Below are 24537 nucleotides of genomic sequence, written 5' to 3'. Positions count from 1 at the left end.
AATGCTGCCAGTAGCTGCAAAGGGTTTCCTAACATGTAATTACAATCAAAGCAACATTTGCATCTGGACACTGTGTTGCTGTACCTGAACTGTGTGCTGTAGTTTGGGATTCTTGTAATGAAACACACTGAAACTCAGTGGTTCTTTAGGAATAACCTCCACCAGCATAAGGTTGCAGCACTGGAGGAGACAAGCAAAAAGCTGTATTAGAATTGCTGCTACAAAGCAGAAAACGTCTGGTACTTGGAGTATCTATGGGGCACTTCAAGTTACAACACTGACCAGAATGTGAGCCTTATATGTGTAGGTTTCTTCTCGCTTCTTGGTGATCAGCAGCAGTTTGTCAAACAAGAAGAGGGTTCTTTCATTCTTGGCTCTCTGCAGGCGAAACGTTCCTTCGAGAACTAACTCCCCGTATCCGATCAGGTCCGGGCCCTTCCAATTGGTCAGGAGGCTTTGGATTTCCTGCAGTGAGGATACAGAGAGGAGTTAGACAATCATGTTTATTTTGACACAAAACAGGAAGAGCAATTATGTAATTGCATGAGTATAGAACATTTCTGGACTGTCCCAGAAAAATAATCACACAATGGAAGAACAACGATCGAGGGTCAGACTTTTTCATAATGGAATAACTACAAGAAAAACCTCAACCAAAGTTGTGTGTTTTTGTTTTTGTTTTTTTTGTTTTTTTATCTAAAATGAGTAATTACATTTTCCATCTCACTTAAATGTAAAGGTTGATGTTTGTTTGCTAAATGTTTCAATTTGAAATTTCTGTAATTTCAGTCTTAAGTCATTTGATGCATTTTGCTTTTGTTATCCATTTATTAAATTGCTGAAAATGACCACTTATAGCTACATTAACCACATTTACATAATGAACAAGAGGTAGAAAAAATAGATTAAGTGCCATTAAAACACAGAAGTTAACATAAAAATTTAGAGTGGTAAATAAAGAAAAATATATAATGGGAACATAAAAAGAGGAGATACACAAGTTTTCTTCGAATAGATCTGATTGATAATCAGCATATAAAATATTATAAATTTTAATTCTTCACTATTCATTAGGTGCATAAAAAATATGACAACAATTTTGGTCTGTGCACTTCTGTAAGTTTAAGGCAAAAGAATTGTAAAGTTAGAAAAAGATGCTTTGATACATAAACTCAAATACTCTTTGAAATTCTTGCGTTGGATTCACATCTCCTGCCTTCATCTGTTTTATGGATAGCAGTCCTTAAAATGATTTAAATCAGTCAAAACTTAAATCAGAAAGTCAGACTTAAAATTAGTTTCAGCCTGATTGATGCATCTCTATAAAAAGCCCAACAAAAGCTGAAAATACATCTCGTGTGTCGATAATGTTTTTACACATTCCTGCAGACCATCCCATCTCCCGGCAGATAAAAGAAACAAGCTTTGCCTTTTATGTCTTCCTTATGCAAGGCCATCATTAGGAGGGCATCTTGCGTAAGATATTAGGAATATCGGGGCTTTGGTGGTGAGTTCACATGACTGCTCAGCAAGATAGGAAGCTAAAGAATGGCCTGGAAAGCTTTTACCTGCAGCCTGACAGCGTGTTCATGTTTCCTCTTCATGTCGTTGATGTGCCAAGCCACTCTCTGCATGGTGTCGATGGCTTCCTGCATCACCTCGTAGGTCTCTGTGTCCTTTTCCATATGGTTGGCTATCTCCTGTGCAATCACATACAAATGAGCTTCAATTTAGCAAATGCACACAATGCATGCAAACCCACGCACGCACTCACACACACACACAGGAATGCTCACTAATTTTGTGTATATAAGAAAGAAAATACAATAAGGGCATCCACAAGAACAGTCGTACTGAGTGCCATATGTTAGAACATTTGGCTTTTCCAACAGAGTCATGCTTGAAGCCAAGTCAGCTTGACATTTGCAATGATATGGATAAAAAATATATATTATTAGTTTGTGCTTGCAAGTTTGTACCTGCTCTGACAAAGGTAATTTTTTTTTTTTTACACACCATCGTGTGTGTATGTGTGTGTTTGAAACTGACAGCTGGCAGACAGACTTACGTGCAGCAGGAGGTGATACTTAAGGATCCGCTGCACTGGCTTGAGCAGGTAGGAGCCCAGGGGCAGGGAGTGCCGCAGAGATTCCTGGCGCTCGCGGAAAAACTTGGCCAACGCCTTGTTCCTCATGCACTCGGTTAGCACAGCCACTGACCTGTGGAGACAAATCTCAGTGAATAAGATGTCATGTTTGAGGGAGCTGAAAGCAAACTGGACAAAGGAAACTGTGACGTATTCTCTCAGTGACAATCCAGAAAATGACAACTTCTGATGACTGAAAATTTTATAAAAAGCACAATACAATACAAATGAACTTAAGAAAATTTGACAAAAACCACAAGAGTTAATATTTCAAACAATGGGTTAAGTATTTACAATTCACATTATTTAATGATACGCATGGACCCCTAAAGCAACAAGATGATTATTTAAGTTATTGAAATTATTCACATATTTCTATGTTATGACTGCAAAACAATTTTGTGGTTGTAACAATGAAGTGGCACATCACTGTAAAGTTGAATAAAAGTGTTACATTGCTTTCTTAAATAAAGTATTTCAAAAAGCATCTTCTGATTTCATTTAAGTGTATCAGTGTAATGATGGCTGAGCAGAAATACATACAACACTTTATAGGTGATTATTAGTAAACAAAATTTTTAAAATTATTCACCATTGTTATTTCAATGTTATAATTATGTGCTACTTTGTGATGGTTTAAAATACCAATCCCAGTAAATCCATTGAAGTTGGTGGTTTTAATGTGAGAAAGTGGTTAAAAGTTCAAATAGTGAAAGTTTGCAAAGCACACAGTTTTAACTTGTCTTGTTTCATAGGACATTAAATCATACAATATCTTTATTTCTGTACTTCTCCACTGACAGAATATAAACTTATTGATCTCGCTGCCATACGTCAGTGTAGGATGTCAGTTTAATTGCGTGACACATGTCGAATGCTTTTAGTTTTTGCCAACCTAAACCAAATTTTGCAACTCATTCCCCAGAAACAGCAGCCCTTTACAACCTTGTAAGAAGCAGATTTACTGGCAGAGCTTTGTTGCTGTGCAACCTACAGAAGAATAAAAAGCTTTTTCGGCACAGTGGAACAAGACAGAGAGAGACAGTTGTGAACTTGTCTTCTTTTTTGTCTCTGTGTGTGTCTATGTGCATGTCTGCATGTCTAATTCCATTCCAGTGCGGCTCCAACACAGGCCTCACATTGTTCTGGAGGAAACCCGACCTTAGAGATCCCGATGGTCATGATGCATCCACAGCCTTAGTGAGCGTGCGTTTATGTGCAAAGCGTCTCCTTGTGTGTGACCTCCGCTGGGTTCGCCAGCTGTGGTGTGGATGTGGGAGAAGGCCAACCATAAACAGCTGATGACAGCATACAAATCAGCATTTAATTAGTCAGTAACTTGTAGGCATTGTCCTCTCCTGTGCTTTTCTTGGTAAGAAGATTTGCAGCCTGAGGAAAAGGTGTGTCCGACGGAGCAGTTTGTCAGAGCACAAAGAATAAACTTACGTTTCAGGCTGATTTTAATCACTCGCAACGTTCACACCGACACAAAAATACCCCAGATTATTCCTCCCAGGTGTCTCAAGGCACCGCGGTGCTTGCACAAAGCGGAATAAAACATTAACGCCATTAGGTACGATAAGGTGACAACTTTAATACCCTGTCTGTCAGCATGTGAGCTGTCACAATAAGAGAATGGAGGGAGAAAAAAAATAGTGAAAGGAGCAGGAAGGAAGGCGGAGAAACCCTGAGGCACATCTGATGGCAGACACTTTGACTCCTGCCGTAGGAGGCCTCCAAAAGAGTGCGTCTGCTTGTCAGAGAGGGGTAAAATGTACTCCACTGAAGGGTGCTCACAATAAAGTATGTGTAGATGATGAGGGTGAGATGACAACCATACACCTCCAGAACAGGATAGATGTGTCAGAAGACAACACTTCCAGGAGGGAAGCTGAAGTTCATAGAAAATTACTGTACAAATAAAAAAAAATGTAAATCACTTTTAGATGAATACAGAGGTCCCTTTAAATGGGTTAAAAATTACTGGTCTTTGAACACTTTCTGTATAATGCTCACAGCAACAACAAAGAAACTCAACTGCTTCCATTTGCTTAATCCTTTTCATGAGAGGAAAAAAACCTCAACTTTTTAAAGCAATTCCGAATGGTAGTTACAAATGGCTACTTTTCTGACTTTCTGCAGCAGCTAGCTGTGCTCCATCCCAAATAGCAGCTTTTATCCAAGCAGCAGAAAGATGAGATGCAATTTCAGCTAAGATTTTAGTGTTTTATGTTTTTTCTGCCAGTGCAACAGCTAATACCATTTCTTTTTGTTTTTTTCTTTTTGTTTTTCCTCCCCTCCAGGGGGTCTTTTGTGGGCTCTAGTGTCCCTTCTATGAAAGCAGGCTGACAGGAAGGGGGGAAGGAGAGGGGGCAAGACATGCGGTAAATGTTGCTGGGTCTGGGAATCAAACCCGTGACGACCGCATCGAGGACTCAACGTGGGTCGCGCTATCCCCTACGCCACCACAGCACACCCAGCTAATACCATTTCTTTTAGCATCTCTATTTCTTTCTGTATCTGCACCTATGAAAGAACTAACGGACATAAACACTCAGAGAAAAGTAACTTCTTACCGTGGATAGTTAGTGCAGTACTGGGTATAAATGTGGAACTCTTCACTCTGTAAAAGACAACATAACAAGAAGAGATTAAGTTTAGGAAATCTACACCAAACAGAATATTTCCACAAAATATCCATAGGAATGTGTTGGTTCATATTTGAGCTGGAGCTGATTAGTAAACTAGTAAACTAAATCTTTTTTAAAGGCGAGTCTTGATCTAATGTGGTCTCTGGACAAATCAAATCCGCTTTAGGATTTTCAAAATAAAAGCTTCTCCAGATTCAACACATAGAGCGGACATATTTAATTATTTCTTGCGCGGCCCGGTACGAATTGGTCCATGGCCCGGTACCGGTCTGTGGCCCGGTGGTTGGGGACCACTGGTGTACAGGAAACTAGAAAATGGCTTCAGGTCACTAAATGTCTTCTGAACTGACATTTTACCCATTTTCATAGGTTATTTAAAAATTGACTAAATTGTGCAATCTTTCCAAATACCATTGTGCATGGATTTTACAATGACAATAAAAGCTATTTTATTCCATCTTCACCAGCTGGATAGGCCCTTTGCCATACTGATGATAAACTCATTTGACTTTGCGGTTGCTATCACAGCCTCCAGCAGATTTCACTATATTTTATGATTCAGATCATAAGTGTCGTCATGTCCCTTCTATACTTATTTTCTCATAGTTAAATCTTACATTCACAATCCTATTGTTTCCCAACGGTTTAGACTGTCCACTAAACCAAATTCTAAATGTAGAGACTCCATATGGTTTTGCTTTCTCTTCTGGAAGTTTATCTTCTTTTACAACTTAAGGCGAATGTATTTTTATAGGTGAAAGTCACAACTTTAAAATATAAAATGAAATGCTCACAATGATCTCATTTTCTTATGACTGACTGCAGTGATGATGTCTGCGAGTTTGAAGCCTGCAATAACAAACTGTTGAAACGGTGGCGTGAACATAAGGTCTGCATTACTCTGTTTGTATTGTTGCATACAATGCGTTATTTAATAGGAAACTGATTTAAGGAAATCAAACACCAGCAATGTTTCTCTGGCAGCATTTGATAGTAATTTAATGCTGGGGTAAGGAGAGAATAAATTACTAATGCATTTTCATGTCAAAGAGTCAGATGGGCATGACAACAAACCTCTGTAATATAAAAAAAATGTGCATCTAGAATAAACACGAGCTAATGGGTTTGCTTACTTTACCATCAGTGCATCTCATCTTTATTTAATAATTGTTTAATTTCATCTGTGCTTGGTAGCATTGCTTTTTTTCTAGTTGTGTGGTCTGCAATTTTACTGCCAGGTCTTCCCGACAATCTCTAAAGTTGGTCAAAAAATTTGCCACAAGATTCCAATCAGTGTGTCAAATCTTGTAATTGTCTTAAAATGCTTGTCATTTTAAACACTTCTTTCCTATATTATATGAAAAAACTTATAAATACAAGTACATGTAGACATCAGCAACAATCTAAGTTATTCATCTTCTGAACAACTCGTATTTATATAATTTTGTTCTGTTTATCACCAGTTTCACCTTATCTGCAGTTAATTTCAGTTTTGATGACTAGCTCTTTATTTCATGTTTACTGCCCTGCACAGTCAGAGCCCACATACAAGGCCTCCACTCTCTTCTGCTCACTCATCCCAACTGAAACTCGTGCTTGTAGCTTATGATTAGCAGAGCTTCCAGCCTTTAATTCACAGTTTATCCCAACAGCTCTGTGCGGGCAGATTAAATTGCCCCTCATTCCTCATCGCCGCCCCTTTAACTGATACATTTTCCCACCTTGCATACCTCTCTGAACATCAAAAGACATCAAAAGGGGCAGCGTGACTTTACCAAAGTTGGAAATAAGATCTCTCTGGTCTCCTCTTCACATCAGTCAAGATTTCACTTTGTTTCTGTTTATGCAACATCTTTTCCTGAAAGGTCATTTATGGACATTTTCAATTCTGTCCATGTTGTCCTTTGAAGTTTTGAGATGAACTCTGTTCTCTTGCGAAACTAAGACTCCATGTTAACTCTGTTAGTTTTTCTGTGCGTGATGAGCAGAGGACTGAGCAGAATGCAAGATTTCAGGAATAAACACAGAGGGCAGATGACAGAAGCCTGTTCTAGCTTTTGTACACATGCAAACATGCAAAGCAAACAGACAGTTATAAGCATCTAATCCATAGTAAATTAACATCCTGCAGACATCACATTTATGCAAAAACTTGAGCTTTATCTCTAATTTAATCCGATATATAAAGCTAAGTATATAAACAATATATTCCACCAAAATAGGAACTCAAACTCTTCTGAATTATTAGCTTGAGGTACTTTGTGGGAACCGTCCTTTATTGAAAAGCAAAGCTCCTTCTTCCTCCTCATTGTCTGCAGCATGCTGCTGCCACAGACTGGTCCTAAACACAACCAGATGTGCCACCATCGATTTCTGATGACAAACACTCCCCAATGCATGCTCTTAATATCCCTCCGCAGCTAAAAAAAAAACAAAACGCAAGACCGCAAAGTACATAAGTGGCCCTATGGAAACAAATTTTGCAACGTTTGCAGACACTGAAATGCAAAGCATACACATCTACAGAAACTCTTTGAATCCAACCAGTTCACCAGCAGACCTTGGAATAACTCACATCTGTAATACACGTCCTTTTTTAGAAATATATACAAGCCATGGTAAATCATATAATCACCACATTCTGATTCTTCATGCTAGAGTTCTGAACACTTGTATGCAGCTGGTACCCATGCGGAAAAAGAGACATCTTCCTCAGCAGTATAAAGAGACAAATTATATGGAAGGAGTTTGACTTGTTGGAGCTGAAGCCAGTAATCACTACAGAGGGAAACAAAAAATGGTTCATGCTGGTTCACAGCCCACTCATCACTTTAATAACAAAGTAATAAAGCCCAAGGTTTTGCTGGAGCGATGATTTCCCAAGAACAGACCGATCAAAGTGAGTCAGCAAGTAGGCATTGAACATTGTAAATCATAAAAAAAAGTTTTAGCTCCTTGTGTAATTGTTCTCTTTGTGCTTCAGTCAGTCGTAGCAGCCCAGGCAACACTTTGAAAGGCTTACTCATGGCAAGAAAGGTCAAACAGAAGAGAACATGAGGATAAAAAGCCAATTATCCGAGACAGATTTACAATGGAATCTGTATCTTCTTCAAAAACTGTGCTGGGTTGTGATTCTTGGTTGTTAAAACTTGGAAGATAAATATGCTTATGTGTGGTTTTCTAGGTCTAAGCAACCATCATTAAGTAATAATAAAGCAAGCTCCGTTACAAGACATCAGTCTGGAAAAATATGGAGTCACACACATAGAAAACAACAGCTCTAATTGCCACACGAAGTAGGAGGCAGTCAGTGGTGACTAAATACTTGCAGAAGCTGAGACTCATTTCTCCAGACCATAATGACAAATCTATGCAAGGAGAGTTAATGCTTAGAAGTCTAATACATTTTGGTTTTTGAGAATGTATGTTTTAGCAAAATGGTTTCAGCATAATTTTCAGGCATAAATTACACACTTTAACAGGACATTTCCAGTTTAAATACAAAAGTTTTTTGCGGCTTTGAAGAAGCAGCAACTTTAAATACAATCTGCAAAATGCATCCTAGAAAATGATAGAAGGATATATAAAAACAAATTGAAGCATAGATGGAATGAAACAATAATAAATGTATAAATTTAAGCTGGTACCCAGCTTAAGAATTACTTTTAAGTAATTACTTTTAAGTAATTCTGGACTTAAAAGCTCAGAATTACAAATATTTTACTATTCCCTATTTTGGTTCTTCCCACTTTTCCTGACTGTGCCAAAACTCTAAACCATAAACTGCCTCTTAATCATACAATGAAAACAAAATTGGTATGAACTAAACCCTCAAAGCTTTATTTGAAGAGAACCTGACAAAGACACAGATGTTAAGCCCCAGTAAAAGAAAAAATATATATACAGAAAGTCATGAGCTGAGGAGTTGGTTTTATGCCATCTAAATGTGGTGCAGACATTTGAGATGTTTTGTAATATTGTACTACTTGCAAAATGGTGGAGGCATTCTTTCATCTCACCAATGTTCAACCTCACTCCTAAATGAAGCAACTTTTAACACCACAAACATATTTCATTGCCTTAATGATCCACATTGCAGCAACTACAACAAAGAAAAAAAACAAAAACAGTCAACATCATATGATCCATATTAGGTCCAGTAAGTAGAGCACTTATCTGGAACCAAAAAATTACCACAGCATTTTTTTCTCTGACAACAATTTCATTTTGAGAGTTTCTACAGTATTAATCAGCTGCTAACAAGATACAGGATGTTTGTTTATGAATTTCAACTAATTACCCAAAAAGTGGTATGGACTTCAATAAAACAACCAAAACAAACAAAAAAACATGTGTTTCAAAAAACTGCTGTATTTTGCCAGTAAGTGATGCTGAATGGGTGTTTCTCTTCTTTGTATCTGGTCAGACAGTGGCTGTGTGGTTGTGGAGTAATTGCAGTATGGCAGGGAGGGAATGTAATATGTTTAGTAGGAAGTGCTGGAATGCAATACATTATCATGGGACATGATCGTGCAATCATTTCAATGGGGCCTAAGTAAATGAAAAGTGGGCGTAGAAGAACAGCTGAGCCACATGAACAGAGGAATTCATGAAGTAGAGTTGCTTAGAGAAGCATTGCTATTATTCCTATTGTTGAAAAATGATAGCTGAATTTTAAATAATGGGCATAAATTCCAGTGAAGCTGTCAATGCCTTCCTGACCACCCCTGCTGCAGCTGAAACATAGTGTTACCTATGAACACCTCACCTCTTAATGTTTGTAATTTTCTGTGATTTGTATTTGTTAGAGAAGAATGTTTTGCCATGCAATGCTTTGCCATACAACACATTGCATGGCAACCTTAGTTCCATGGCAAAAGTTGCCAATCAGACTGCAGAAGGCAGTTGCACAGTCACAACTAATTTCTAGATTAAATGAAAGTCATTAGACTTCACAACTGAAAACTGAGATGTGAACAAAGATTAAAGAGAGACAAGGGGAATAAAAGACAGGATCATATTTACCTTGGATACGAAGCACTCTGCAATGGCCACAGGGTCTGCATTGCACTTCTCCAGCTCATGAAGAAGATCCCTAAAACAGATTACAGAGATGTCAGAAGCAAGGTAGGAACTGTCCATGCTGTTATTTTCCTGACTCTATAAACTTTGATCTCCAAAACAATTCCTCTGAATTTCAGAAGTAAGAGGTAGGTCATAGGGCGACTAGCACTGAGCAAATAAAGAATTCCCATGCATTCACACAACCAGCTCCCATGTGTAAAGTTATATAGGTGTATTACTGCATGTTGAGGAAAACAGACTGCTGCTGAGGTTATTGTTTTGTGGCAAAAGCATGAGGTTATCATGACCGCTTGAAACTGCTTCAATTCCTCCTTTTACTGGCCAGCTTGTCTGTGTGAAACTGCAGAGAAATGAATAGGTGGGAGAAAACGGCCACCGTGGGCGATGCTCCACTCGCCACATCTTCTTGAATTAGAACTCACAAGCACACAAAAAATATTGTAAACACGCCTGATTGCTGATCGAAAGATATACATAGACATCAGCGAGCACCTCAAACCAGATTCTCTGGTAGCTGGACATCATTTGTGAAGCCAGAAAGAGAACAGAAACTCAGGGTGTGTCTTTAAGCAGCTGTTGAAAAGTTGTTTCCAAACAATATTCCTGTCTGTCTAAATTAGCTCCCACATCACTGAATATTTCTAGAAATGTTTATTTTCACACAATAAACCTATTTCAGACACTGTCAAAATAATGTTACTTGCAGTTAGTTTTGACTGGTTTAACATTTATTGTCCACATTTTATAGAGAAGCACTTAAAATAGTTCCTCACACTGTGGGCCCAGTAAATATAAGGGGTTGAGGTCTGAAGCCACATTTTGACTAATTTGGTAGCATGCTTAAGTTTATTGTCCATCTGGAAAATATATTTGTATCCAAGCTTCATCTACCTTGTTGACGTCCTGAGATATTATTTAATTATTTCTTGAAATAAATCCATTGTGTACAATACCTGTTAAAGTGGTAGATGTCCCGGATGTTGCCAAACAGCGAACTTTTATCCTCCAAGCTCAGGGCCAGTCGAGACTGGTTACTGATGCACTCCAAGTAGTCCTGTAGAGACAAAGGCAGAGCAGTCAGGAGAGGGACTATAAACACAAAAGTTCACATCTTGATTCACTTAAACTTCACTGACTTTGTTTCAGGTTTTCAGCCTTCCCTTCCCCCTGCTTTTCACTCCCTTGGTTAAATATTAAAGAATCATAAAAATAAAAAAAAAATTAAAATCTAAAGTTCTTTTAAAAATGTGAACTTTTGAACATCGTGGCTGTTCCACCAATAACTGCATATATTAAAGTTAATAAGTCCCCAGTCTGGTGTGAATCTCTTGATTTTTCCACTCACTTTCTTTTTCTAAAAACTCCCAACCATTTGAGATGGAGATTTGTCTATTCTCATATTTAACTGTGCAGAAACACTGTAAACCAAAACAACCCCCAGAAAGCTTTCTGAATAACGTTTTGGCTTCTTTTAAAGTTAAAAGCCTGCTCACTTTCTGTTTTCAGTAAACAGTTTAACGAATAGATGGTGCAGCCTATTATGTTGATACAAATTAGTTAAAGACTGGTTTAACAAGACTCCATTAAAAACAGGTACATGTCAGCTTGGGAGGATTTCACTCAGCACATCTTATCACTGCCTTGATCACATTCGTTACTGATGGGTGCTGATACGCGTGTGGATAGTGTTTAGACAAAAGTCTTCAACCTCTCTCTGCCCTACATGCAGAAAGTGAGACGTGGAGAAACTAGGACAGGTGGAAAGGTTTCCATGCACGTTGCATTTGGACTTTCTATAGGAGAAACTCATGTTGCACAGCATTGACTGAATGTACATGTTATGTCACTTTGCATTAAGGTGGCAGTCAAAGAGAGAAGACACAAATAAGCTTAGGGTATCATTAGAAAACATACAGTGTTGATCACTAATGTAAAAACTTTATATAGTGATATTGGATAGGACAGATGTATCCAGGGTAAACATCCATTATGAAGTGTCTCTGAAATGTCGGTCACAGTCAGAGCTCTGATGGTATCTGTTCCTGCAGGTCTTAGTTCATCCCAAAAACAAGCGTTGGCAACCACTCCCCAACAGTCACCAGTCAAACACCTACGTACACTTTGGTAATACAAATGATGCGCAGGATGAACATAAGATACAAACTCAACACCATTTCTGTAACCAGACCCTACAAAGATGTTACAACACTGACAAAATAAGAAAAACAAGACTGTACTGAACCTGCAGAAACACCCAGTAATCATTTCATCACATAAAGCTGCCTTTATAATACACAAAGAAGAAGGAAGGTTAGGGAGTTACCCTATTCATTTTCTTCAATTTGTTGACTTTTCTTTTTACTTCTATTCTGATGGTTAACTCAAGTTCCTGTTGTTGTTTTGTTTGCTCTTTCATAATAAGAGCAGCTGAGCCCAGGACATCAGTCCTTTCATCTGTTTTTGTTGAGGTCAATGGATAAAAAGCTATCTTGAATCAGTGCATAGATTTTAAATGACCTTCACAATTTTTTATTAGGTTGATAGTCTCCATTTTGTTTTACATTGATACACAGAAGATTTCATGCTTCACCAGTGGAAACAAGAATTAATTAATTAAGTGTGACTTTGATTTGCCTTGGAAATCTGAGATAACTAATGTGGTCTAGTTCCAACTTGGGATAGACAAGCTTAACAAATATGTTTATTGCTTTTAGAGTGTTATTTAGACTATTAAAGTATCAGATTGGGACAATATGCTTTCGAGTGCTTCAAGAACCCATGGTTATTCCTATAACTTTTTTGAAGAAATACTTATTTAAAAATGTGGCTTGTGGACACTAGCATTAGCGTTGGGGACGTTTGTGCTTGCTGCAACATGTTTTGCATTGAGATGTTATTTAGGTTTGAATAGATTCAGTGGCAGGTCAACTCCCTTTTGAACAACAATAATCTTTTCCAACATCCCATCAGATTGTTTTTTGAATCAAAACTTAACGCCCGGATGAGCAAAGTCGTCATTGATCCCTGTGTGTCAAATTTACAGGTGTATCAGAAACCTGTACAGTATACAGAAGATTCCAGTTTGAGACTTTTGTGGGAAAAAAAATAAAAAGAGAAGCAATCTATTGCATTAAAAATATTTAGCACATTAAAATCTATGTAATTAACTTATCAAAAATAATGTTAAATTCTCAACCCTAATTCAAACGTAAAAAAAAAAAAAATCATATAGATTGTGTCCATTGGGGTTAATACATTACAAACTATTAAAAGTTTAAGAGACATTTTACTGCTGCAGCTCTGACCACATGTGGGAACCATATTGGATGTTGAACTTAGGACGGTTGGAGGGATATCCAATTTTCCAAGTTATTTTACAACTTTGGCCGTCAATCTTTTATTTTATGACTTTTTAATCTATAAGAGAAAAAAAAGTTGACATGTAAGTTGTACTAAAAGGCATAATAAGAAATAGCTGATCATAATTTAAGACAGGAAAAAGTTTGGTTGGAATGCACGATCAATGACCTCTAATATTAATTGATAACTCCAAACACAAAAGTCTAGTAAACAAACAACTTTCTTTACTAGACTTCAACATACTGTTTCAAAGGTTCCGGAGCATCAAAAGTTAAAGTAAGCTTAATTAGTTATGCATCAATTAGGGGAATCAATCAATAGTTGGATTGTGGGATGGAGACTCAAAGTCTGTCCATCCTGACAAAATGGACATTGTCAGGATCAAAGGGTTTGAGGTATAGACTGAGATTTTGGAAATCCACTATCGACAAGCTGGTGTTTATGCTGAGGGCTGTGTTAGCAGGTCATGTTTAGGATTTGTTGACTTTAAGCAGTAATATGTAAGGTGATGCTTTATTAGCCACAGGGTTAGGGATGTGACCCGGCGTGACCTTCTCATATCAACATGCTCCGCCTCGGTGAGCTCAACAAAGGTTAGCGTTCAGACCAACACATGCACACACCTGAGGGTTGACTCCCTTCTCTGAGCATCAGACATAACAAGTACAAACCTGATTCTTTCATGTGTTAACCATTAACCTCGAGCAAGTCTTTCCCCAAACATAACCCTAACACTGCACCACAGTAGGAAGTGATTACTCCACACAAAGCAGAGTGCAAGCATCTCAATCTTCACGCTCGAGTATTTTCATAGGCCAGGAAATGTCTGCAGATTATTTCCAAAGTGATGGACAACTTCAAATGACCCAGTTCAAGAGAGAGATTGGAAAGGTAGGAAGGGGAAAACAAGATCCGAACAGTTTGGAAAACTTTAAACTTAGCTGACTGGTGATGGATTGGTCTGGTTGCACATAATAGTTGAGGGAAGAAATTACTGGTCGTGCAGAAGTGAGGTTTAAAAACCACAACTTCACAAAAGATGAAAAAATTCACACAGAAATATTTAAAATCATTAGGCACATCACTGAGAAGAAAAAAAGGAAAACATGGGCAAGAATAATTCGCAACGGCAGTGCTGCTGACAGATGATACACAGGTGAACGCAGGGGAGCCTGGGTAAATATTTGTGCTGAGGCTGTCACACCCTCTTCCTCTGCAGGAAGCATTTTGGGCAGAGGGATTTACTGCAACACAGACTCCGGGATAACTCGGTTGGGCAGTTTGCTCTGTGTGTGTGTTGTGTATGTCTGTTTTCTTTGCTACAAGAAAGAAGAAACCTCAGGTGCAGAATTTGCCGCTCTGCCATCTGTCTATGAATCAAAAGCAAGTTATTTTGTCACAAGTCAGCACTTGGAATGAAAATAAATAGATGGGAAATAATAGATGGTTTTAGAAAAAACAAAAAAAATCTAAAAAGTGTGGTGCGTATTGACTTCACCCTCACACACCAAAGTAAATTTCAATAGAACCAGCTGCCTTCCAAAGCCATCTAATGGAAGCTCTGCCTGTGTGTAATCTAATCCAGTAAAAGACAGCTGTTTAGTTTTGAGAACATTAGTAAACAAATGCATCATGAAGACCAAATAATGCAATTCAATCCCTTGACATGACAATCATCAAATATGGACTTTATGGAAGACGGGCAAGAAGAAAATTGGCAACGAAGCTCTCTAACAACAAAAGATTTTGTACCAATCAAATAACCACACAATGTTTAAGCAGAAAAACAGTGCATGTGTTTGAAGTTTGTATTAATAACCACAACAAAGAAACTGAGCATGAGCATAAAATTCAGAAAGAAATTGGAGTTAATGGAAAAGAGTGCTAGCTTTGACGCAAGCCACTACACCCAGTCCTTAAAGCCACTTGAGCTCTGTCTTGAGGTGATGTGTATTCTTGCAGTTCAAAGCCAACAACACTAAATGAGCCCATTTGCTTGAGTGTGTATACACACAACAGATGTGTGCCTGTGAATGCAGGACAAAGGTACAGGGTGTCATAGGCCTGGACCCATCCCCGCCCACACAGGTGACCTTACAGATTCCCTGCAGGCAACAAGCTGAGGAGCTCACGTGTGTGAAAAAACCCCCATAAAATCGAAAGGATGGGTTAAACTTCAACACACTGCTCGACACACACACACAAAAATATTACAAGTTTTTTTTTTAAAGCATAATTATTCTTACTATTTAAAGGAAATCTACCAAATTTTAACTTGTAAACATTAAAAGAATAAAATGTGAATAAATCATTGTTGGCCTTCTAATTTATTTTCAATGTAGATCATTTTAAAAACACCATAGAGTACCATATCTCACAATAGATATTGATGACATACAACTTTAGAGTTCTATGACAACTTGAGCTTTATCTATTGAAGTTACTGAAACCTGGATCATATTTCAACAGGCCACAAATCATTGGCTCCCTGTTTACCTGTTTGTAAAAGGACAGATTCAAGATCTTGCTGATGGTCTATGGCTCTGAACTGTGTTGGGTCTCGGTACGGAGTCAGAATTTCTAGCCATGAATGTACCATATAGGCTCCTCAGGTCATCAGAGAGGTATCATCTTTTTCTATGCTGATTGGGTCTGGTACCAGCTTCTTTAAAAGCTTGAGAGTCCAGAAACATTCAGTTTCATTAAATCAAACTGAAAGTGTGATACTTACCGTAATTTTTCTAGATAGATGAACGATAACTTCATCATTTCCATTATGTCTAACTTGCATTTTAAGGTTTTTCTTTATGTGATGTCTATTTGTTTTTCAAAGTTCTTTTGATGTATTTCACATTCTGAATGTGTCCTTTAGTTTTTCCATAAAGAACTTTTAATTAATTTGTATATTATGTTACAAATAAACACTAGTTTACCTCTACGATGCTGCGTAGATCCTGAACGTAGGTTCTCTCTGTGTCCAGAATCTCCTGCACCACCCGGTCCACATACGTCCTGGGTCCCTGCACCGGGCTCATCTTCTCTTGTACTTCTGGACTCAACTTCGGCTGTAAATGTTCTTTAGCAGTATGTCTGCTTCCATCTCCATTGTTTCCATCATATTCCTCTTCACATCCCAGCTGCCTGGCCGGGACCAGTTCCAATCGAATCGCCCCGGAGTCCCGGTCAGGGGTGACGGGGTTACACTGAGGGGCCGTGACAAGGGTCGTACGGCTGCCCAAGGAGCAGTGACTGTCCCTGGAGGAGGCGGAGGAGGACGTGGAGCTGTAGCTGATGGGTCGTTCGGTGCCGTCAGGAGAGGAGTCCATGCTGATGGCGGAGCAATAACGTGAGGAGGCGTGGCGGAAGGCCGGGTTGCGGAGGCAGCGTGCTGGGATGTCAACGGAGCTCAGGTCTGAGCCGGAGTCCGGGACTTCGGGAAGAGGAGGCAGCACATCAGGCAGGTAGCTATAGTCGTCTAAATTAAAAAAAAGAGAGAGAGAAAAAAGCATTATTAGATTTAATTCTAAAGGCAAAGCATTTTTCCTATTTATCCAGTTGCAGGCTTTGGTGAAACCTATGAGGACTGCCGACTCGGGTTTCTAGGAGTCAGCAACTGTGGCAACATCACTGATCAATGTTGCAGTTCATTTTGTATGAATTAGGATAAATCTGGGAATTATCACAAAAGGAGTACAGTTATATAGGAACAGAACATCAGGATTAGAAAAAAAATATAAAACTCTACTGTTTTGAGACAGAGGCTAGTAATCAGATTATTGTTTCTGAAAATTTTGTTAACTCATTGTGAATTTACCAGTGGGAAGGCTCTATAAATACATTGCCTACAACATCAGAGCTCCTTCATGAGGAGGGTATTATTGCACGTTATGAGTCTAAAATCTTATTGGGCAAAAACCTCTTAAAAAATAAAAAATAAAAACATATTGAGGCCCAACAATCACATTTAATATTCAAATTAAACAAAAAAATACCAGTGGTAATATGAATCCCTCTCTGTAATTGCAAGTGTTAGTTAAATATCTTTACAGGACCTCTGTTTAGCATCCTCATTCCTGACCACAGTTAACGGACGTTTACACTGACCACCCACCATATGTGGGCCACTTGGAGATCTACCATAAATCTCTTCAAAAATGTTTTTCTTTAAAAAAAAAAAAAAAAAAAAAAAAAAAGCCCAACAGTCATCATACCACCTAGAAAATAAACAGAAAGAAAACCAAGCATTTCTGAATTCTAAGTTGTTTGACCAAATAAGTGTGTGGGTGATGATTTGCTTGAACACTGCATGCTAAGAGCAACCCATGTTATGAATGAAAGCTCTATTTCAAAGATATGTGCACCTACAGTAGTCTCTCTGGCATCTAGCCTGTGTCAAACTGGTTCACAAGAGAGTCCGTTTGTAGAAATTTGTTAAAATACCGTTTACCAACCTCCAATGGCCATACAGTCAGTCTAACTGAAGTAAACTTCAACATTCGATGTTTCAAAACAGAAATCACTTCTCAAATAGACTGCTACTGGTGTAACAGCAGCTGCTGTGTTGTGCCAACAGCGACATCCAGGAAGATCATCAATGCCAGCAGCACCAGCTCAACCTTTCTCACTTCAAAGCATTTGAGATCACAGGTTCAGGTTCAAAACATGAAACGTGAAACTGAGGACAAGCTCAAAGAATCCAGCTCCATACCCACTCTCTCCCTTTTCAAAACAGCCCATCATTTTGCCACAGCAGTACTTGGACTGGTCTCTGACAAGCAGATCATAGACTGGACTCAACACAAATATTAAGAAGCTGACCCCAAATCCATTCTGAATACATTCTGGATGTACAAGCTCAGAGTTAAAGCAAACCAAACAGAGACTTTCTAGTGAAAACCTGAACTATTTTACAGATAATGATTCAGGTTGCGACAGACTGGAGACCTGTGCAGAGTGAACCCCACCTCTCGCCCGAAACGTTCGCTGAGATAGGCACCAGCACCACTCCTGACCCCTCTAGGGACAAAGGTATACAGAAAATGGATGGATAGATAATGATCCAGGATTCTTTATAGCTCCATTTCCCTGCCAAGAAAAGCAGGAAGGAACTCCAGTGTCTCAAGACTTAAGTGGGATGAAGTTTTAGTTTCTCTCAGAAAAGTTTAGAAAGGATTTACTGCTTGTTTTTGTGTCCTCCAAATGTTTAAACCCCAGCCCTGACCCACTTTCTACCAATTAAAGATCAGAAAGAACAACAAATCTATGGAGTGAATCAACAACGCACATAAACACAAACAGACTTGGCTTTTTAGTAAGCCACACTCTGCTTTTATGTACACAATACATAAAGAGACAGATTAAATTGCACTCTGTGACTTTAACAGGCAAATACCCATTTCCTTTGCTGTTTGACAAATCTTTCAGTGCACGTTTGACAAGAAATTATTTATTCCACAATCCATGCCAAAGCTGATTATTTGATGGTTCTATCACCAATGTTTTTAACTAGTTGTACATTCAACTAGGTACGTACAAATCTGTGAATCCTGTACATGCAGACTAATGTGTGAGCACACAAAAAACCCAAACACCACAGAGAAGTTACCCCATCTTATGTTTGCCCTGCTCCTCATTCCCACCCTTCAGCTTCATGTTTGGGGCACACCCTGTCTGTTTCCTGGGTGAACAGGCTATTTTCCCTCTCACACATCAACCAGTCTGACCTCAACACACACATACACAAGCACAGAATAAGGATGACCAGGATTTAGTTACCTGCTATCCAGATTATTTTCAACTTGATCCATGTAAATTACCTCCAATTATGGTCCTAAGTATTCAGGCAGGGACTGGTTCTGCTCTGTGCGTGTGTATGTGTGTGTTGTTTGTCTCTGCATGTGCACGTGAGGAGTAAGGATCGTGTGTGAGGTCGGCGTCTCCTGCCAAAGGAGGGAGAGAGTGAATACAGCGAGTGTCTGAGCAACCTGGCATCAATCTCTGGCTTTCATTGAACTCAAACAAAGAGCGAGGATTTCATATGTTCGACATTAGGCCCGGCTGAAAGGCAAACACCGACAGCCAGCAAGAAACAGACGGAAGACTGGCAAACAGTAAACCCCAAGTACAAACGGCTGAATCATTTATTTTGATTATTATAATGTGTGCAAATGGATTAAGAGAAATGCTTTATGAGAAACCATGAGGAAATTATGTTGCTCAAGTATGTGAACTTTTCTCTAGAGTTTATTTTTAACTTAAATATAGTAAGCGATAGTAACGGAAGTAAATAATCTTTCCACTCAGTGTACTTAAAACGATTATTGCATAAAACAAAATTATTTAGAAGAAAGTTTGTGCATGACCAGAGAGAAGCCATATTTAAGATAAAAAGAAAGTACCTTTAATTTAAAAATGACTTGTATATGAATTGGACTTTGTCACCAGAAGACAATGTCTTTAAACAATTTCAGTATTTTTAGTCAATTCATTTAACATTTTAGCACAATGCTGACATTACAGTTTTAATAAATTGCCTTAAGACCTAGAGCGGCCTGTCAGCTTGAAGTTTTGCTGATATTTTTAGAATGTTAATCAAATATATAAAAAAATAATACAAACAATCAGAAAACTGAAGGTCAGGAATGGCTAAAAATAAGAAGTCTAAGTCTTGTTGACAGCTTTTAAATCAATCCAATAATTTTTTGCAAGATTGTGAATAATTTCTGGCATCATTAAAACTGCATTTAACATTTCTTTGCTTTTTATGGTGTAGTGAGTCTGAAAAGCATACTGTAGTTTGTGGAGGACTATATCTTTCCTGTTGGCAACCACCCAGTCATCCAACTTGGGGGAGAGACAATGTTACCAGCACAACACCGGATGAGGAGGGATGTGGCCAGACATGTTAAGCAGAGCTTCCACCCCTTTTTTAACTGCGTGCAATTCTAGTTTGTTTTTGTTATGCAAATAATTCGGTGTGACATCACAAAAAAAAACCTAAACTATTACTTCTTTATTAAGACATTAAGAGGGGCATGTAGAAACTGATTTGAGCTGATTATATCATATTAAGGAGCATTGCCGGAAACAATTACACGTGTGACTGCAGTGATGCTGAACGATAAAACTGAGTTTTTCACAAAACAGTCTCAGTTTCTTGCCATCATTATCTCATGATCACAAGAAAATATTGTTTTCTCTGTATAAAAGGCTGTCGCTTTTACTAAACATGAGACTGAGGTCTCCAGATAAAGAGATAAACATCTTGGTTTTTGTTATACAACAGCAAGGTTAACTCATGATCTTAAGAGAAACATCAGATTTCACTGTTGACTTGTGCAAGTTCGCCCTGTAGTCATGGATTTTTAAAGTGTGTACATAATTAACGTTCAAAGCTCCCAAATATTCAGTCTATGGACATTTCTATGACAAAGAGAAAATCTTCTTGCTCATAAAAGTCACTGTCATTTTCATTATTATTGTTAGCAATTCTCATCAAGACTGGTTAACAGCGTTAATCAACGTATGTACAACAAAAAGGGCCTTCACAACACACAGACTCACAAAGTAATGAGTTGCAGATCTGCAAACAGAAGCGCAGTGATTTCCCTCCACTGGTGCAAGCCAGCCGGACAAGCCTCCCTACCAGTCCAGCCAAGTTTAATGACTCATGGTAAATTTAACTGGTTCACTTCAGTCATACTCTTTACAGCCACCTGAAGTGCTCTTTGTTGTGAAGTGGTAAGCAAACAGCTGAGAGCGCTGCTCTCTATTTACGGCCCCAGGGGCCTCACAAGTAGCTCAAAAAGCTCTAAGCGTGCTTTGTAATACACATCTCGTGCAATCTTTTAAACTGTGAATCTGTTCCGTAAAAACATTATGGAATTTGATACACAAAACGTCACTGAGCAAAAACTGTACCCAGTGCTTATTGGAAGTCAAGTGGCTTCCTTAATCACTGGGTTCCAGCAGGAAAAATACACAGACAAACTGTAACATGGTGGCTCTAGCAACAAATCCAACACGTGATTCCCAGGGAGGATCCCTTGGCAAGAATATACAGTCCATAGAATATCAAAGACGAGAACTTCATCCTGTAAGGGTTGCCACTTGAGAAGATACCCACTTGGTTTGGCTACATCAAGAGACTCAAATGAAAGAGCAAGAGAGGAAACATTTTAGAGGCAGACAAATACATTACAGAGGCAGATGTGGAGCAAATGAAGTAACATGTCCTGAACTTGCATACACAAAGGTCTGTGTTGAATTTGCATTGTAAATACCCAAAGAACCATTGGGTTAGAAATATATGGAAATTATCCACAGGAGACTTGGGTACAAGATGAAACTGTAAGGAGTCTTATGGTAACCTGCTTGTTCATTGTGCAGCTAAGAGCTGTCATCACTACTTTGGTCTGTACCTTAGGATTAAAATTATTGTTGCACAAATCAGTCATAACAATTGTTGTTGTGGCTAAGAGCTAGACGCATTAAGACAATGAATTCTCCTAATTTGTCAGAATAGAGAAAATGGATGCACTGGACCCTTGTTTTAACAATCTTAAGTACTGATACATCGCTCATATATCAGCCATCTTTACTATATTTTATGTATCCACAGCCCACATTCAAAACAAAATTAGTTTGTGCTTGTAAACGCAGACTTTGTCAATTCAAATTTCAACTGCGGAACGCATCCTCAAAGCACCATAATTGTTGTGAAAACAGTTTAAAGAAATTATTTTGTCAAAATGACTAAATATATAAGCTTTTAATATTATTTAAGCTAAAAATGTCCATTCCACACACAACAACCTTTGGCACCTTTATGAGAACTAAACAGTGATTAGATCCCCATTTCTCTCTGGCTACACTTCAAGAAAACTAAGACAGTAAAACTGATTTTCTATAAACAAAAGACCACAATATGGGAGAAAAACATTTCAGATGCAATAATCCTGATTTTCTCATAGACCTTCAAGCTGCTCTCTATTTTCAAGGCATTTCCGGAAGTAAAACGCTAGAAGACACTCAATTCCTTATTTGAAATACTGGAACTTTGCCACTGTACAAGCGTTTTGATCCAGATTTTGTTACAAGAATATTTTAAATTATTTGGATTCTGATTTGAGCTTCTATGACAGTCATGGAAAAGATAAAAAGCTTTATAGTGAAATTCTTGTAGTTTTCTTCAGATGTTGCAGCAATTTCAACAATCACGTAAATGAAATTCTTTAAAGACAAACAGGAGGTTTCCAAAAACCTTTCAGCCTGCAGGAAAATCCTAGTCACTACTTATTGATGGTGGTTTTTCTGAATGACTAAAATATGTTCCTCTTTGCTATAGTTACATTCACAAGACAGAATAGAAACATATGACAAAACCTCTATTAGTCTTTCTAATTACGCATCTGACTTTACCAAACACCAACAGCCAAAGTTAGCCAAACACTGAAATAATCTTTATAATAATTGTTTTTATGACGAATAATTCACACATGCAACTTAGTGTAATGCAGCAGGGAAAACAAGCTCCATCTCAGCTCCAAGACATTAACCACACCAACAAGTTAAATGACATTCCTTCAGTTATATCCATAACTTATCCCATCTTGCTCACTCACACCTTTACAATACGCTCACAAACCACTCACAATCAGTCATAAACTGACTTCCGATCCTTTTCTTCGTCCCTTCCTGTCATTCTTTTTCTCCATCATATTTTGTTATGAAACTTAAAACACATCTGGTATTTCTCGACAGGAACCCTGCCAACTTCACAATTCAGCTTCCACCAGACATTCCTTTCAGTCAGACCATGCCTGTTCTTTTCTATTTAGGAAAATAACCATAGGCCAACCTGGACATAATGTGGGTACTGACCACCACGGCCCATGTTCACATTTAGGTGCAGTCATTATTTTTTCTCCTCTGGCTCTTCTTGCTTTCCAAGTTTATGAGACATAAAAACACTCACAAAAAATAATTTACTGCAATTTTAACCAAAGTAAAGTAAATTAAATAAGAAGGTGGTAAAACAATAAGATTTCCCTGGTTGGTACTTTGTTGTTTTTGAAAGAGATATGGATATTTGAACACCGTGATTGGCCGAGCTTCCCATTATAAGCAGTTCCCAACAGTGACTTTCTGACTGACAGCTGTTTAAACACCAAATGGATTTACTCTACAGCAGGGGTCACCAAACTCGGTCCTCGGGGGCTGGCATCCAGCACGTTTTAGTTCTCTCCCTGGTGGCACCAACAACCTTTTCAGCATGTCAATGTTCTTCTTAGGCCTTCTAACGAGCCATCATCTGATTCAGGTGCCTTAAACCAAGGAGAGAACTAAAACATGCAGGAGGCCGGCCCTCGAGGACCGAGTTTGGGGACCCCTGCTCTACAGGAACATCCTTAAATTTTCAACCAGCCTTTGAAGGAAAAGAAGGGATCCTAACAAAAAAAAAAGAAAAAAAAAAAAGAGTATGAGCACGAGACAGAATTTGACTGCACATTACTCAAAGTTGCTTGCAAGATTTTGTTTATTATACGGTATGCCTTCCAGATGGCAACTCAATCTTTGACCGTCCTGTGTACTTCTTACGAGAAACTCAAGAACTCTGAACGGATAACCGAAACCAGTTGCAATGCAGTCTCGTCTTTGTTTTCACTTTGGCAGCGTCTTTAACCTCAGGGACATGAGTAACTGCGAGTAAGAGTGAGGAATGAGGGTAGATGTCCCATAGGAATGAAAGTAGGAAGAAAAGATGAGAAAGAAGGCCAAAGGTCAAACACCACCCACTCCCATATTTTTTCCCATTCTTCCATTTCCCACTCAACATTTTTTTTGTGAATTCTGCCTTTTGCTTCAGTCCAACCAATCTACCCAATGAAGCACTAACTTTATAACAGTATATCCTAAAAATTGAACTTAATTTTACACTCTGAAACCTCGTCAATCTTCGACTTCCCATTTTCTGCATATTCCACTTCAGATCTGTCCCTATTTCTAACAGAGACATGGACTTGATCGCAACTGACGTTAAAGACCTCAAAGTGTCACTCTGGATTTCACACTGCAGCCCAATTAATGCAGTGAGGAGAGGCAGACGAATGCAGAGCCCAGAGGTTACGCACATATAGACAAAGAGGTGAAACATAGGATTGGAAATGAGGCGGCGTTTCCACTGAACTTACTGCTAGACCAACAAAGAAATGTGCGGGTTTGGGGAATATACTCAAATGAAAATGTTGCATGAATTGCTGGAGCAAAGTAAGAGGAGGTAGAAATGAAAACATG

General features: G+C 38.5%; 1 protein-coding gene across 3 annotated transcripts in view; it reads right to left on the bottom strand.

Annotated features, from left to right (window-relative positions):
• Window positions 1-24537, bottom strand: part of LOC122825810 (pleckstrin homology domain-containing family G member 1) — a 63441-nt gene that overhangs the window by 7666 nt on the left and 31238 nt on the right. For all 3 annotated transcript variants that reach the window (XM_044107371.1, XM_044107373.1, XM_044107372.1), the window contains exons 2-9: window positions 16176-16717; window positions 10836-10936; window positions 9823-9892; window positions 4723-4769; window positions 2069-2219; window positions 1569-1700; window positions 283-465; window positions 85-180 (exon numbers count right to left, since the gene is read on the bottom strand). In XM_044107371.1, the coding sequence (XP_043963306.1) occupies window positions 85-180; window positions 283-465; window positions 1569-1700; window positions 2069-2219; window positions 4723-4769; window positions 9823-9892; window positions 10836-10936; window positions 16176-16717 (1322 nt within the window). The remainder of the gene's footprint in view (window positions 1-84; window positions 181-282; window positions 466-1568; window positions 1701-2068; window positions 2220-4722; window positions 4770-9822; window positions 9893-10835; window positions 10937-16175; window positions 16718-24537) is intronic.

The sequence above is a fragment of the Gambusia affinis genome, linkage group LG22 (genome assembly GCF_019740435.1).
Source record: "Gambusia affinis linkage group LG22, SWU_Gaff_1.0, whole genome shotgun sequence".
Classification (NCBI taxonomy): Eukaryota; Metazoa; Chordata; class Actinopteri; order Cyprinodontiformes; family Poeciliidae; genus Gambusia; species Gambusia affinis.
This window is presented reverse-complemented; position numbering and strand designations above follow the sequence as displayed.